The sequence below is a fragment of the Perca fluviatilis genome, chromosome 22 (genome assembly GCF_010015445.1).
Source record: "Perca fluviatilis chromosome 22, GENO_Pfluv_1.0, whole genome shotgun sequence".
Classification (NCBI taxonomy): Eukaryota; Metazoa; Chordata; class Actinopteri; order Perciformes; family Percidae; genus Perca; species Perca fluviatilis.
Window position 1 is genome coordinate 18961854 of NC_053133.1, and position 15967 is coordinate 18977820.

Sequence of the window (15967 nt, forward strand, 5' to 3'; positions counted from 1 at the left end):
GAGGCTTTGTTCTGAGTTTTTACAGAATGGAATGTAACCGATTCAACATTGTCATAGATGTTGTTCTGTTTCATAGGGCAAGTGCACAGCAGAAGGAAATTGCATCACTTCACGCTCACAAATGAAATGAAGAAAATAAAAGTTATTTGGTTGGATACTGAATTAGTGACACTAATTTTGGGAGCCCACCTTGAAACGATTGTATAGATCTTCTGTGCTTTTGGGTTGAAGATGTGTGTAAAGCATTAAAAAAAATACTTAAATTGCCTCAAAGTCTAAGTACATATATCCTATGTCATAACAGACATGCATCTCAACCGCAACTTGACTGGTTGGCGGAGGCATACAACCACAAGGCGGTAATTCTAGTTTAGATGTGATTCATTGGTAATAAATGTGTTATCAATTGGAAGTATTTTGCGTTACGTTTTCATTTCCTCCACTTTATCTCCTTGTCCTGACTAGACCTAGTAGTTTAAGCTTGATGAGACTTTATCAGATCAAGTAAACTTTTTTTGTTACAGGCTTCCAGAGATTCTGAAAGTGGACTGGCCGGAAGGTAACCCCTGGCCACAGAATGCTGCTCGTATGGCTGGGACTCCGTTCGGTAAACATATCGGTCATCTGTGAAACGTGATCATGTTGAAAAGTGCGCTTTCTCATGGAGCGCAAACGCCTCACTGTTTGTTTTGTGTTTTCACATCATTTCAGGGCCACTCCAAATCAAAATACTAAACAAGAAGGGAGAGTCTGTATCCACGATGCCAGCAGTGGGCCATGGAGCAGTGAAAAAACTGATTATTGAACTCAAAGTCGTTCAGCACGGTAAGAAAAAAGAAACCCACTCCTTTATAAACATCTGAGTAATGAAATATGATAGTATGATGTTTATAGCTGCTATGCTGTGTTTTACTTTTTAGAGATAAACATAGTAATACAGTAAGCCAACTAATTGAAGAGGCTTTACTCAATATTTAGCACATTAATATAGCAGTAAACAAATATTTTCTATATAAAGATTATTAGAATGGTGATGCATAAAAGCTACAAAAACTGTTCAAATTAGTATGTGATAGCAAGTAAAATGTTAAACACATTGAATTGGTTATTTTAAGATAACTATTTCATTGTACTGCCATTGAAAGTGGTGCTATTACATTTTTTTTCCACTAACTAGTTTTTTCAGCTCTACTTTGTTCCAGCCCTTCATTCTAATAATTCTAATTGCATTCAATTGGTATATGGTTTGTAACTGTATTTTTCTTTCTCTCTGAATGTTCATATGTAGGTCCTAAAGCCAATCAAGAGGTTGTCTCTTTTGTTGCCCAGCATTCAACGAAGTGGGGTTTCTGGTTCAAAAAAATTGGTACATTTCTTTTTATTTGTCAACTTTGTCATTATTGGTAACTTTTTGGATGCCCTGATTTTTTAAAAAAAATCATGTATCAACATCTCATCTTTGGCAGAGAAACTGACCGACCTAGGGAAGTATACTCTGTACCTGAACACTATGTTATTTGAAAACAATGCTACCATCTTTGGAGGGAAAAAGCTTCCAAGCTACAAACTCAACTTCACCATCAGCGGTAAGAAAACCCGCAAAATTTTGGCTGTTATATTTATTATCCTTTCTGCATGCCCAAATCACACACGTCCACTGTTTTTGTTCTTCTCAGAGGGTAGTGCTGAGACTTTCGTTATCGGTGCAGTGAGCCCCTCTCTTTATGTGGGAGTGCCATTCAACATTCCTCTGCTGCTGAAAGATGGTTATGACCACTCAGTGACGTCTCCTCCTGATGTTAAACCTGTACTCAAATGCAGGTGGGTCACTCCACTTTATCTGTAAAACATCTATCGTCGTTAAAAAAAACAAAAAACTTGTAACCTTAGTTTTGTTGTTTCCTATGTTATTAGTGGACAGCTTACTAAGACGCCCCTTCTTTTCTTATTGCTTGCAAGGCTGTTTTTTCATGTAACCGCGACTAACTGTAACTGATTTGTAAGCTTAGGTATACATGTATCTTCAATTTATCATAAATCTCATCACGTTTTTAATTGGGAGTTCTGGTCCCATTATTGTTTACCTTATCATTGTTATTATTTAGTGGCCTGGACCTGAGTTACGACAGAGTGGACAGCAGGGGGACCACGTTCACCATCTTCGATGTCAAAGCAAGAGGAAAAGTCCTCAATTACCAACAATCAAAGGTTAGAAAAACAATCTCAGAAGACCTCATTTTGCATATTTACTAGAAAAGTTGATGCAAAAAGTGAAAAAGAAATGTCAGCCCTATAAACAAGAGTACAACATTTGACAAAAAACAAACAACTGCTTGATAGCCAAGAGTAAACAGTTTATTTCAAACTTGTATTTTGCAGACATATGAGCTGAGAGTGACCATGCCTGGCCTGAAGAAAGACACACAGACTATCACGATCAGTCTTCTTCCTGGTAAGACCTCACTTAGACTGCATTTATTTATTCATTTTGAACATTAAGGGACCTTGATTGGTTGAATGCTTGACAGTGATAGTTCATAGACAACAAGCACATTTTTGTTTTTTAGAACTGACACAATAACTTAAATGATCAAATCATTTAAGGGTAAAATAAACTTTAAGTTAATTGCCAAACATTTTTTAGCTTCTTAAATGTAAGGATTTACTGTCTTTCCCTGTTTTATATAACTGTTGATTTAATATTTAACGGACTGGTCGGCCAATCGGAACAATCAGTTTGACTTGGACAATCATCCTGACCGTTGAGAAAAAAACTCAATGTTTTTCAGGTAATCCACATGCTCTCCATGTGACACCAGCTGACAACCCAATCACAGTCCAGAATGGAAACCCTGTCACGTTTAATGTTGAAATTCACGATGAGGCCGGAAACATCACCGCTCACTCCAAACAGATTGTTCGCTGCCAGGTATGGGTGTGCAGATGTTGGGAAATGCTGGGGACTCTGTTCTGCGTTTGATTAATAAGTCACTGTATGATGCATTTACCTTTTTTCTAACATTGTGTGGCATGAGGCTTAGTTTCCCCCTTACTCCTGCATACTGTGACACCTTGGGCGAGGAGGTCACCCTAAATCTCTCCCTTTCCAACCTCCACACCATTTAAAAAGCCAAACACGTGATATATGCATGAGAGAGTTAAGGAAGGGAGTATCAGAAGAATTCCTGACTAAGGCGAAGTGTCTTTGTGGCGCAAATTATTACAGGAGGTGCAAGAAGCCAGCAGTCGTAGGATACACAGCAGCAAATATGATGATTACACTCATGCTCATTTTATTGTATTTTTTGTTTAGCATCTGTAACTGAGATGCAACTTTTCGTGTGGTGAACTTAAGCAGATTTTCACACATTTTAATATTATACAATTCAATTTTGAAGTAATTTAAGTATTTCCATTTCATGCTGCTTTATTACTCCAGAGCATTTCAGAGGGCAATATTGTACTTTTTACTCAACTAAATTTATTTTACAGCTACAGTTACTAGTTACTTTGCTTTAATTTTATAAACCTATAATGATCAATGCTGGGGACTCTCCTCTGCGTTTGATTAATAGGGAACATCATACATCATACAGTAACTTTTTTTCCCCTCTATGTAATAAATAAATTTAAGGTAGTGTTCTCATCCTTCTGGGCCTACTCCTACAACTCCCCCCTCTTTCTTTTAATGTAATAACATACATTGAATGGTCATTATTAAATAACTCTCCCTCTTTTTTTATTTGATAACATAAACTGTATATATATATATATATATATATATATATATATATAAATATATATAGTTAACTTATCCTCATCCTTATATTTGTAAATAAGGTTCAGGGGTTACCACCAGTGGCAACTGACTGCAGCACCACTGGAGCTGGACAGCTTGTGACAAAGCCCATAAACCTGAAAATGATCAAGGGAGAACCACAAAACCTCAAAGTTCATTTTGAGATGCCTGTAAGTAAGACAAACTTAACAAAAACAAAGCTGCCTGTAAGTAAAAAAAAAAAAAAGTTTCCTGCTTTATAGTACATTCCCTTTTTAAAAAAAAAAAAAAAAAACATTGGACATGATGTCTCCATCCCTTCTTTGTTTTCCCTCAAGAGTCAGAAGAAGATGGCTAAGGTTGTCAGGGAGCTGAAGGTGGTGCCCAGCACAAGAGTCTCCCGCATGGAGCTCTGCAGTGAGGATGATGAGAATTTGACGCTAAGGAACAACGAAAAGATAGAGTGGCTGGCTGGAGGCTTGCTGGAGAACCTGTTCTATAAGTTGTATGATGAGGCTGGCAGAGAGGTACCTCCCACTGCTACAATAGCCTCCAAGATCAAGGTGTGTCTGGCATATACTGTATAATGCATTGTTTTCCTGTAATGTTTACTGTACTATCCTGTTATACAGATGTTGGTTTTTAGTTAGCATATTTTTCAGAGCAATATTTTACATCTGTAAAAAATCCTGTAGTCTGGCTGTGTGATAATAAATAAAACAAACCAGTTCTGCACTAAATCAGCTATTTAGGAGTCATTGTATTTATTCCCAGCTTATTGCTCTGACTTTTCATTGTTCCCGCTGACTGTGTTTAAGGTTAACTGGACAGGAGATGTAAATCTGGAGGATTTGCTCAAGGGCAAGCTGCCTGACCTACAGGTGCCCACGCAGGTGCAGGAAGCACGCTTCTACCAGGTGTCCTACCAAGACCAGAGTGTGTCTGTCTCCTTCAACATAGTGTAAGACACATACCCAACTCAAAGCTGTGATTCAGTGTTGGTAAACTTAAAGGAATGGTTCAATTTTTAAAGATATGCGTATTCACTTTCTTGCCAAGATGAGAAGAAGGGATACCCATTTCTGTATGCAAGTAATCTGTAAGCTTAGCATAAAGGCTGGAAATGGAGGGAAACGGCTAGCTGGGTTCTGTCACAAGGTAAAAGAAAACTGCCTATCAGCACCTCTAAAGCACACTTGAGGTGCTGATTTTTTTTATTCCACCGCGGCTTAAAACAAATCTCCACAAAGTTAAGGCAACACTAGGTGAATAATTGATATACAAATGGTCATTTTGTGGGTGAAGTATTTCTTGAATATGTACAAAAATGGAAGTATAAAAATGAGTAGCTAGAAGTTTCCCCTTTTTCCAGTCTATATTAGGCTAAACAAACTGTCTCCTGGGGATATAAGAGTGGCATTGATGTTCTCATCTTACTCTCAGAAAATAAGTGAATTACCCAAAATGTCAAATCAAACATTTCTTTAAATATCCACATCCAGACTGGTCTGCATCCCTGCTTGTTTTGTTTGTAGGCCTCGTCCAGATGAACCAAAACGACTGAAAGCAACTCTACTCCAAAGCACACTGAAGCTGGGTGAAATCCTACCTGGACACATCAGTGAGTATAAACCTAATCACCCAACAATCTTTTTTGAGGATATAATTGCATACGAGATGACACACTTCTTTTTCCTTATACAGACTTGGAGCTTGTGGACCAGTATGATAATGCAACCAAGACGCTTACCTCCACCTGTAAGAACCATATGGCTGTGGAAGCTGAGGGTCTGGACAAATCGGCTGTCGTCTTTAGATGGCAGGTGGGAAAATAGACACACAAACTTAAAGTAAAACTTGACTTAGAATTCAGATATTAAAGGAATTGTTCAGCCCACCTCTATCTAAGCTTTTTCCAAACTTTAAGAGGACATATTTATTTAGTTTTTAAGTTTCTACTAAATAGCTCATGAAGAGTATTCCAAATGTTTTTTTGTAGCAAGTGGTGGGTTTAACAATGCTTGGCATGAGGCTTAGTTCCCCCTTTACTGCTGCATACTGTGACACCTTGGGCAAGGAGGTCACCCTAAATCTCTCCCTCTCCAACCTCCACACCATTAAAAAGCCAAACACGTGATATATGCATGAGAGAGTTAAGGAAGGCAGTATCAGAAGCATTCCTGACTAGGGTTGGGCATCATTTGGATTTTTTATATATATATATATATAGGTTATATATATTATATATATATAAATAAATAAATAAATAAATAAAATACTACAGTGACAATGAGTACTTTTACTTTAAGTGCATCTTGCTGCTCATACTTTTACTTAAGTAACAATAAATTAAACGCAGGACTGTTACTTGTAACAAAGTATTTTTTAGATTGTGTTATCAATCCTTTTACTTAAAGGATCTGAATACTTCTTCCATAACTGTGTAGATTAACTGATAATTACTGATGAATTGATCCTCACTTTGTGTGTTGAAACCAGGGGAGCAGCAGTTCTGTTCTGGTTACGGGGGTGAGGTTCCAGTCCGGGACTCCTGGCCACAGAGAGATGTGCTTCACCTACAAGAGTTATGTGGAGCGCATCATAGTTAAAGTTGTCGCTGGGGTCCCTGCGCAGCTTAAACTAGTCAGTGGGCCAGAGAAGGTATGAAAGTATTTTTAGTATTCGTTTTGAGTCCGGCTGGAGAATTTTCATGTCATCCCCTCTCTCTCTCCCTTCATCTTCATTTCCTGTCTCCTCTCTGCTATACATTTTCAAAATAAAAGCATAAATGATTATACTAATTAGGTTTTTGATGCTTTAAAGTGCTCGTATTATGCTAATTTTCAGGTTTAAAATTGTATTTCGAGGTTATGTCAGAATAGGTTTACATGGTTTAATTTTCAAAAAACACAATTTTTGTTGTACTACACATTGCTGCAGCTCCTCTTTTCACCCTGTGTGTTGAGCTCTCCGTTTTAGCTACCGAGTGAGGCATCTCACTTTTATTCCATCTTTGTTGGGAGTCGCACATGCGCAGTAGCTAGGTCAGTACTACAAGCCAGAAGCAGAGTATGAGGGCGTGCCACGCTAGCAGATAGGCGAGCATTATAACGTGTGTTACAAAGTGACGCACATTCATCACGGAAGTAAAGGACTACAATAGAGCAGTTTGTGAACAGTGTTTTCTGTTGGAGATGGTAAGTCCCTTTGGGGTGGACTTTGGGCTTTTTCACTTTGTAAACCTATTACATATACAAATCAAGGCAAGGGAAAAAGCCAAAAATCATGGTATGAGCACTTTAAGTTCACAATTGTGATCTATATATTCTTTTGTATCCAAAGCCTTTGCAGGTGTTGAATGACCAAGGCATCGCCACACCGTTCCTCGTCCAACTGTGTGATGAGTGGGGAAACCCCACTACAGACCAGAGGGTGGTGGTAGGATTGAAATCTTCACCCCCGACATTAAAGGTTAGCTTGACAAGCAATATAAACATGTACCATTTACCCTGTTCCATATTTGTGTATTTTAAAAGTCTGTAATGGCCAGGAACTTTTCAGTTGTACGGAATGATCCATGTGGAAAAATGTAATGAGACCTTCTTGTTTTAGGTGACAACAGCTGTTACATCACAACCCGTAAACGCAGAAGGGAAAGCCTCTTTCACTGTTAATCGTTTGAGTGGACCAAAGTGAGTTTCTATTCATAATCTAATATAATATATAATTATAGCAGTGTCCCAAAATCAGTGATTGTATCAACAGTTGTCCACATTTCCAATACTGTATACATGAGATATGTCCCACCATTTACTATTGGGAGTGTTGTTACCCTCTTGTTCCACTAGGGGATACTATCAGCTGGTGTTTAAAGGTTCCCTCAACCAAAAACCCATCCCTGGTCCATCAGTGAATCTCACGGTCATCCCTGATCCCACCAAACCTGTCAGCCTGTCAGTGGAGTATGACACCAATGCCAAGCTTCCTGCCGGAGGCATCCTCCCAGGTTTGCATCTCTATTCTCTATTTTTCTTCTGAGCTCTTGTTTCACTATATGCAACCAGTTTAGTGTCTCTTAGCAAACTAAGGGCAGCCGTGTGTGTCTGTTCAGTCTTCTCGGTGACCGTGGTGTCTGATGAAGGAGGCCCGATTATGACTTTTAAGCCCGCTGCTGTGTCCATGTTTCTGTGGAAGGGAGGGCCATCAGGAAAAACACCTCCACAAACGGTGAGTGACTAACTTAGAGACAGAGGGACTGTCACTCATTTGTTATTGCTTTTCATTAAAACTATCATCATATTTTTTTTGTTATATTTTTCTCTTCCCTTGTCTAGGCCATTGAGCTGAAGTGTAGTAAACCCATGGAGAATGAAAGGAATGACCGTTTCCACTTCAGGTAAAATGCTTTTACATCCTGTCTGTTCTGTCTGGGTTGTTGCAGGATGTTTGAAGGAATAGAGAGTTGGATGGTAAGCTTGATACCACTCTTCTATTTGTACGGTAAATATGAAGTTGGCATGAATACTGGAAACAAAGAAACAGCTTGCCTGGCTCTGTCCAGCTTATTTAGTATTCCTTTAAGAAATGTAAATATTGGTTTTGTTTTCTTTCACTGCAGAGATAAAGAGATCCCAGAACAAGTTGGAAAGTACACCATCCAGTTTTTTCTACGAATAAACAAAACAAACGTCCTGTACAGTAATCAGGTTGGTTGAACCTAACATCTGGAAACATTACAGCAACTTAATGAGTTATTTCCACACACCAATTTCCAGATAAGGCTATAAACCTTGACAAGCATGTCAAGTCCTTAACATCCACTTGTTTTGTCCAGCTCAGAAACATCGCAAAACTCAGGCGTGTTGTATCCTACGCTGAGTTAGAAATGATAATACATGCCTTTTGTTTATTCGCTTTTGGATTATTGTAATTCTGGTCATGTCATATAACCCCCATCCTGCACTGGCTACCTGTTAGATTCTGGATCCAGTTTAAGATTCTTGTAATTACATACGGAGCCATCTGTGGTCAGGCACCAGCTTACATTAGTAATCTGCTGCACCCTTAGTGTATGTTGTTTGAGGTCCTCAGATCATGGCCTACTATATAAATAAACTGTACTTACCGACTTACACCCAATTGACTTAAAACATACTAGGCATTTGGAGATGGCCTCCACAGTGTTGTCTCTCATATCTGTTTAAGAGGAAAGTGGTTGTTCATTGAGTTGTTGCAGAGGTGTAGGTCATTATCCTGACTCACTGCGAGGAATGACTAACCTCAGCACTGTTTCCTGTCTCCTAGATTGCTATACATGTGGTGGCCAATCAACCTGTCAAACTGGCACCCGACTCTCAGCCACCAACGCCAGTTGTTTCCTACAGTGAGGTCATTGCCAACCGAACCTTGGTGGAGAATATGACCCTGAGGATAATGGTGAGGCTTTACTGTTTATCCATCCATCCATCCATCCATCTTTTTCCGCTTATCCAGTGTCGGGTCGCTTTACTGTTTACTCATTACAAATTAGCAGAAACCGCCTACGTTTTCCAGTTAGATATCTGCATTTTAAAGCTGTAGTTTGGGTGTTTATCAGCTGATATACAGCCTGACTTAGTTGCTTTGACTAATTTCAGGATTCATACGGAAATCCAGCAGGACAGGACCTGGATGGGGAGGTTGTCGTTTCTATAAAGAACTCTGGTGGAGAAGGCAACAAAAGCCTCCCTCTGTTTGAAGGCAAAGCCAACAGCTTGAAAATTAACTTGGTAGAAGGAAAGGCCCACATGGCTGTGAGTAACGTATTTCTCATTGGACACACCAAAACCTGTATTTTGGAATGGTGGCGTGATGCACGTAACACATACTGTATGGTAACTGTATCATTTATTCTGTACAGAGGCTTGCTATCATGGAGAACAGCCCCGGTGAGAATGGCACTACATACGTCCTCCTCTTCATCCCTCAAGTGTCAATGGTCCCCACGTCTCTGGCTCCCTTTGAGCTCCCCTTCCGTTTTTTCAATGGTATGATATAAAAACAAACTTGGGCAGATATTGGTGCATGAACATGAGACGTTTAGAAGAAAGAAGATTTTTTCATTTTTAATTACAAAAATGATATTTTCTCACTCGCATTTAGTGGTATTCAACCACGCAGAGTTTTGGTTTTGAGATATAGGTCTATTAAATGTCACTACTCCAATACAATACAAAAAATCTGTTCTTCTTCCGAGACAGATATCAAACTGGGCAAATAAAGCCCAAACTATGTGAAAATGTTATATTTCTAATTTGCTTTAACTAAACTTAAACTTACATTTTGTCTATTTATCTTTTTCTGTTTTTAGATTCAGAGAACCAACGGAAAATGTCTGAGCTGTCCAGGAAGAAAGATGAGCTCACTACTGCTGTTGCCAAATATACAGACATTTTTTCTACATGTAGTGAACTTCTTAGTTTGCTGACCTGTAAGATTTGATTTCTTCTTCTTGTTTGTCCAAATAAGTCAATATGCAGTGGGCTACCAGACAAAAGTTTGTCCTTTTTGAAATATTTTCACATTAGGGTCAATCAATAAGTGAATTCCAAAACTGATACCAACACAATATATTTTGATACACCTTACATCAGAGAAAAGAGGAAGTATCTGATCGAAGAATAAGTTAACAAGACTAGATATTTAATACCGGCTTTTCATGCTTGACGCATTTTGACCGGTACCAAGAAAGTATTGTACTAGTATAAAGCCAGCCCCCACTTGTGTCTGTGCTTTATTTTTGTTTCTGCCAATATGTTTGAAATGGTCTCTAACTGCAAGCACTTTTTCCATCATAGCTCATCACCTGGTTGCAAGTAACAAAGAGGCTGACCTTAGAAATGAGCTGAACAGGAGGAACGTGGAAATAGCACAAAGTGTATGTGAAAAATATTATTTGTATCCAAACTTTACTTAAGTAAACGGTTTGTAGACATTATTATCTCATCTATATATATATATATATATATATTTATTTATTATTTATATATATATATATATATATATATATATATAAAATAAATAAAAATAAATAAATAAAAATATATATTATTTATTTATATATATAAATATATATATATATATTATATATATATATATATATATATATATATATATATATATATATATATATATATATTTATATATTATATATTTTTTTTATATATATATATATATATATATATATATATATATATATTATTTATTTATATATTTATTTATTTATTTATTTTTCTTGGTAGATCCCAGATATTGACAGACTCCTAAACCAGAAGACGATGGAAGCCAGCCGTGTGCTACATGCACCCAGAAGAGTTTGTTCCCTCCGTGATAACTTTGGCGGGCAGCAGGATGTTTTGGGAATGGTAATATCATGGGAACGAAAAACTTGGCTTTGCGCCTTTAAAACTAGGGATCCACCGAATCCAGATTTTTGGGGTTCGGCCGAATACCGAATCCACTGGTTAAGATTCCACCATACCCGAAACCGAATACCGAATCCTACTCCCATCCTCAGTCCATTAACACAGTAAACACATTAATGAAGTAAATAACGTCCACAGCCTCTAATATAGTATATATGTAACTGCAACTTAATGTTGAATTCATTTGCTCTTTTCACATCGTAGGAAAGCACATCGCTATCGCCAGATGAGTGACAATTTTGTTTGGCAAATTTTCGCTAGCCAGTGTATGATGGAAGGCATGTTGTGTGGGTGAAATTAGAAAGCTAACGTTAGCTAACGAGCAGCAGCCGGCCGTTCGGTGGCTCCGCTCCCACTGTAGGGAGACTCATTTAACGAGAGAACAGCTGACAGCCCGGGAGAGACACTGTCTGGTTAACACAAGTTTTTAGCTGCGACTGTCCTTCCTTTGCCGTACCTGAAGTTGCTGCATTTTGGCTGCTGTCTGTAGATTCCTTCATGCACAACTCGTATTCTTTCAGCTGATTCATACGCAAATGTTTTAACAGCGGCGATGTTGTGTATTGTTTAGAGTCCTTGCCACCACGAGACAAATCGGCATTGCAAATTGAACACGTCGCTCGACATGAATCGCCTTCTTTTGACTCAAAGTACTAACAAACAACACTTTTTTCCAATTTCACTTTCTCACAGCCTACTGCATTGAACCTACATAAACACCTTCCCGTAATCAACGGCGGCGTCATTACGTCGACCAGCGTAGCGCGTGTAGTGCAAGCGTAGGGTTTGGTTCGGTGGAAAACAATTCTAAGGTCATCAAAAAGCCCAATATTCGGCCGAATCCGAACCTGAATCCTGGATTCGGTGCATCTCTACTTAAAAGTCAGTGTGTAGTTTCAGGAAACTCAATGCAGATGTGTCCAATCAGTGTTTGTCCTAATATGTGGGTGTGAAAGCAGCGTTGCCAGACTAAAGAAAGTATTCTCAGATTTTTTACTTGTCCAACGAATTATTTTCCAGGAGATGTGTGTGTTTCACCTTTTACCTTTTTGAATGCAGGTTGGCCACCTGGCCTTTGTGCAGGACAATGATGCTGCGAGGGTTATCTCCTGGCATATCAGGGGTGACATGGATTGTGTCATCACCAAAACGACCGCAGCAGCAATGAAGATCTTTGACGACACTCACGGCAGCCAACAGGTCATGGCCCTTGACAGTGTTTATGTACCACCAGGCAACAGGTACACCTTCTGCGTCACTGATTCTTTTAAATAATGCTTAAAGTTCTCTTTCCTTTATTGTGTTATATATCTTTTTTGTGCATGTAATAGGTTTACAAAGTGAAAAAGCCCAAAGTCCACCCCAAATGGACTTGCCATCTCCAACAGAAACACTGTTCACCAACTGCTCCAAACAGCTCTATTGTAGTCCAGCCTTTACTTCCGTGGCGAACGTGCGTCACTTTGTAACACACTTGCTAGCGTGTTACTCCCTCATACAACTGACAAGCTAGCAGTACTTACTGTGCATGTGTGACTCCCAACAAAGATGGTACAGAAGTGAGATGCCTCACTCTGTAGCTAAAACAGAGAGCTCAACACACAGGGTGAAAAGAGGATCTGCAGCAATATGCAGTACAACAAATATATGAGGGTTTCTGTAAATTAAACCACATAAACCTATATATACAATTATGAACCTGAAAATGAGCATAATATGAGTACTTTAAAGTATTTTGGGACACTAAAATGTTCAATTGGGTTCCCGCACTTAAAGCTGTATTTAAGTGTGTTTATCAAGCCTAACACATGGTTCATACTGTACCTCCATGCACCATCATTCATTTCTGCATGCTGTTTGGCGCCTGAGTTGCCTTCCTGATAAGACTCCTGTGTCTTTTATTATAGTCTTTAATGTTTAAGCCTACTCCTACCCAAAGCCTTCCAACAACAGTAATTTAAAGATCTTATGGCAGCTTCTTCCTGCACAGACTGTTAAACAACCATGCAGCAAGGGCAAATTTTGTGAAGTCAAGTCAATTTTATTTATTAAGCCCAATATCACAAATCTGAAATTTGCCTCAAGGGGCTTCAGATGAGAAAAAACTCCCCTAAAAAATGGAAGAAACTTTAGGAAGAGCAACAGAGGAGGTATCCCTCTCCCAGGACAGACACAACGGTTGTGTGAACAGAATAGACCAACAAGTAAAAGTTACAGTATAGACAATCTGGTTGACCAAATTATAGATAGATTGTAAAAAAAAGAAACAGCTAAGTCAGTCCTGCTTTCATTCATCAGATTACATGCAATGATTGTGCAAATGAATGCATCCTTTAAAAACAATAGGGCAATACCATGTGAATCTTACTCCATGAGGGCCACAACTCATTAAATGTAAGTTCTGCTTTTATAATTTAAGACTTCATACATGTTATTTTTGTACAAATATTGGTGACTATAATTATCATATAAGAAGGAGAGCAACTTCGTTCTGGCTGTTCTTTGTGGTGGTTGATGATTGTGTGTTGATGGCAGTTATTTAAATGGCCATACTAGTGGTGTTGCATGTTTTTATCATAGTTATTCATTTAGAAAACCATGCTGCATGGATTACAGTGGGTACCGTTTAACAGATTTTTATTTTTGGTTATGATAAGTTTATAATTTTTGCCTGAAAAATGATTTAAACAATCGGAAACAGTTGCCAATTATTTTAGATGAACTGTTTCAGCTCAAATTAAACTTCAAAACAATAATGTAACTTAGAGTTGAACCTATTACCTGATCAATAGGAAATGAATCGGCAACTATTTGAATAACGGATTAATCATTTCAGTGATTTTACAAATTAAAATGAAAATGTTCTTGTTCTCGCTTGTTTCCTGCTTCTCTTTGTTTTATATCGTAGTAAACTGAATATTGAGTTTTAGACCGTTTGTCGGTTAAAACAAGACATTTGAGGACATTGGGTCTGGGGAACTGAGTTGAGCATTTTTTGTATGATATAATTTTTTGCTCAGGAGCTAAATCTTTCAAAAAACACTATTATGGTCCTTTTTAAAAACAATGTTTGGATCACCTCTGTAGATTCTTTGCTAAAATTTGAATTGCTTACAGGCCGATGCCACACATAAGAAATGGCCGCATGCTCTTCAATCCCTCTGGGAACCCAGTCCTCGCCAGAGATCTCCTGATCTTCCCCCGCGACCAGGAGAGCTGTAACATTGGTGAGCTACCTCCAAATACATTTCCCCTGCTCAGTGTGACATTGCCTAGTTGTTGTTGTATTTTCATAGCAGATTTATATTACGAGACCAGTGTTTCTGTGCTTTTCTAGAGGCTTCCCATGTCTTTGTGTTTGCTGTTGTTGGGGTATTTCCGTCATGCCCCCTCTACTCCTTTTGAGTCTTGGGTAAAATGGTTCCACCTGGGATCTAACCTCACAGTGGTGGAGGGGGCCCCGTCACTGGAGCAGAAATTGGGCCTCTTTTGCCACATTAAAATTACTTTTGATTTAAGGATTTTCTTCCTTCCTTCTATTATAGATATAGATAAACATAAATGTATCAATAGCCATTTCAAATAAGGTCTTCATTCTCCCTTAACCTCTTATTTATGATTGTGAAAGTTTTTCAGTTGTAAAAAAGTTATGAATGTTAAGATTTGTCTCACCAGCTCTGACCGTTTCCTGCTTCGGTTTCCTTTGCAGCTTTTAAAAGCATCCTAGCAGACACTATTCTGATTGATGACCTGAACTCTGGAACCAACTACAGGAAGGCGGTGAGTGGTGCTTGCTGGTGGAGCCATGCCATACATTAACTGTCCAGTGGATATTTTTCCTCTAAATGTGCTGTTGCCTACAGGTGGTACAGAATAGGATGCAGTGTCCCACCATCCTGACCAGGCAGGGGGACAGGATCAGTGCCAGGGGCAAGTTTGGAGGCGCACAGAACAAAGCCCCAATGAATATCACACCAGTGTTTGGAGCCCCACTCCCACAACATTACTACACTCTTCAGGAACACATAGGTAGAGTCTCTCATAGTCCTATTTTAAAGTATTTTTTTGTGCTGTTCATTTAGATTTAGCTTTAACTTCTTTTTTTTTTTTTTTTTGACAGACCTGATCAGCCAGCACAGGTTAACTCTGGAGAAGAGGGATCAGACAGCAAAGGCGCGTGACGAGCATTTAAAAAGCATGAAGTCGCCTGAAATGCTACAAAAGCATCAAGAAATGGAGTTGAAAAAGAAACAGCTGGAGGAGATTGAGAGACAACTTGGTATGTTTGTTGACTTGGCAGAAAGGGCAGAGGAAAACATGTATACAATCTTTTTGCCTTGTATTCTTTTAGTATTATTGATTTCTAATTGGTCTGTATTCTATTTCTAGTGTCAACCCCAGTAAGACCAGTGAAACGGGGTCTTGAGAATAGTGGCGAGCCATCCAGCTTCATTGCAAAGAGAACAAAGCAGAGATCCATATGAGAAGTGGTCTATAGTTCAACCTGATAGGTTGAGCACAAAACTCTTTTTTTTTTACCTCTTTTTTATGTTTAAGTTAATTACGAAGTTGTTGTAATTGATTTGTGTTTATACAGATTTGATTTTTGTATATTTTAACACTGTTGTTCTATTCAAAATTGCTGACAAAGTTTTGTGCATGGCAAAATATATCTCAAAGAACGTTTTGATTTTTTTTTTTTCTATAAAAAAACTTGTACTAAAAT

General features: G+C 38.5%; 1 protein-coding gene across 2 annotated transcripts in view; it reads left to right on the forward strand.

Moving 5' to 3' along the window:
• smchd1 (structural maintenance of chromosomes flexible hinge domain containing 1) overlaps positions 1-15901 on the forward strand; it is a 28202-nt gene extending 12301 nt beyond the window's left edge. For both annotated transcript variants that reach the window (XM_039790236.1, XM_039790237.1), the window contains 32 exons: positions 525-607; positions 712-825; positions 1289-1366; positions 1467-1586; positions 1677-1821; positions 2106-2208; positions 2380-2452; positions 2790-2929; positions 3841-3969; positions 4117-4341; positions 4597-4739; positions 5314-5399; positions 5483-5601; positions 6278-6439; positions 7121-7249; positions 7391-7470; positions 7627-7784; positions 7890-8005; positions 8113-8174; positions 8397-8484; positions 9083-9214; positions 9415-9570; positions 9678-9804; positions 10128-10247; positions 10615-10694; positions 11059-11181; positions 12301-12482; positions 14359-14468; positions 14951-15021; positions 15105-15270; positions 15362-15520; positions 15631-15901. In XM_039790236.1, the coding sequence (XP_039646170.1) occupies positions 525-607; positions 712-825; positions 1289-1366; positions 1467-1586; positions 1677-1821; positions 2106-2208; positions 2380-2452; positions 2790-2929; positions 3841-3969; positions 4117-4341; positions 4597-4739; positions 5314-5399; positions 5483-5601; positions 6278-6439; positions 7121-7249; positions 7391-7470; positions 7627-7784; positions 7890-8005; positions 8113-8174; positions 8397-8484; positions 9083-9214; positions 9415-9570; positions 9678-9804; positions 10128-10247; positions 10615-10694; positions 11059-11181; positions 12301-12482; positions 14359-14468; positions 14951-15021; positions 15105-15270; positions 15362-15520; positions 15631-15725 (3874 nt within the window). In that variant the 3' untranslated portion in view covers positions 15726-15901. The remainder of the gene's footprint in view (positions 1-524; positions 608-711; positions 826-1288; positions 1367-1466; positions 1587-1676; positions 1822-2105; positions 2209-2379; positions 2453-2789; positions 2930-3840; positions 3970-4116; positions 4342-4596; positions 4740-5313; positions 5400-5482; positions 5602-6277; positions 6440-7120; positions 7250-7390; positions 7471-7626; positions 7785-7889; positions 8006-8112; positions 8175-8396; positions 8485-9082; positions 9215-9414; positions 9571-9677; positions 9805-10127; positions 10248-10614; positions 10695-11058; positions 11182-12300; positions 12483-14358; positions 14469-14950; positions 15022-15104; positions 15271-15361; positions 15521-15630) is intronic.
• Positions 15902-15967: the final 66 nt, after the last annotated feature.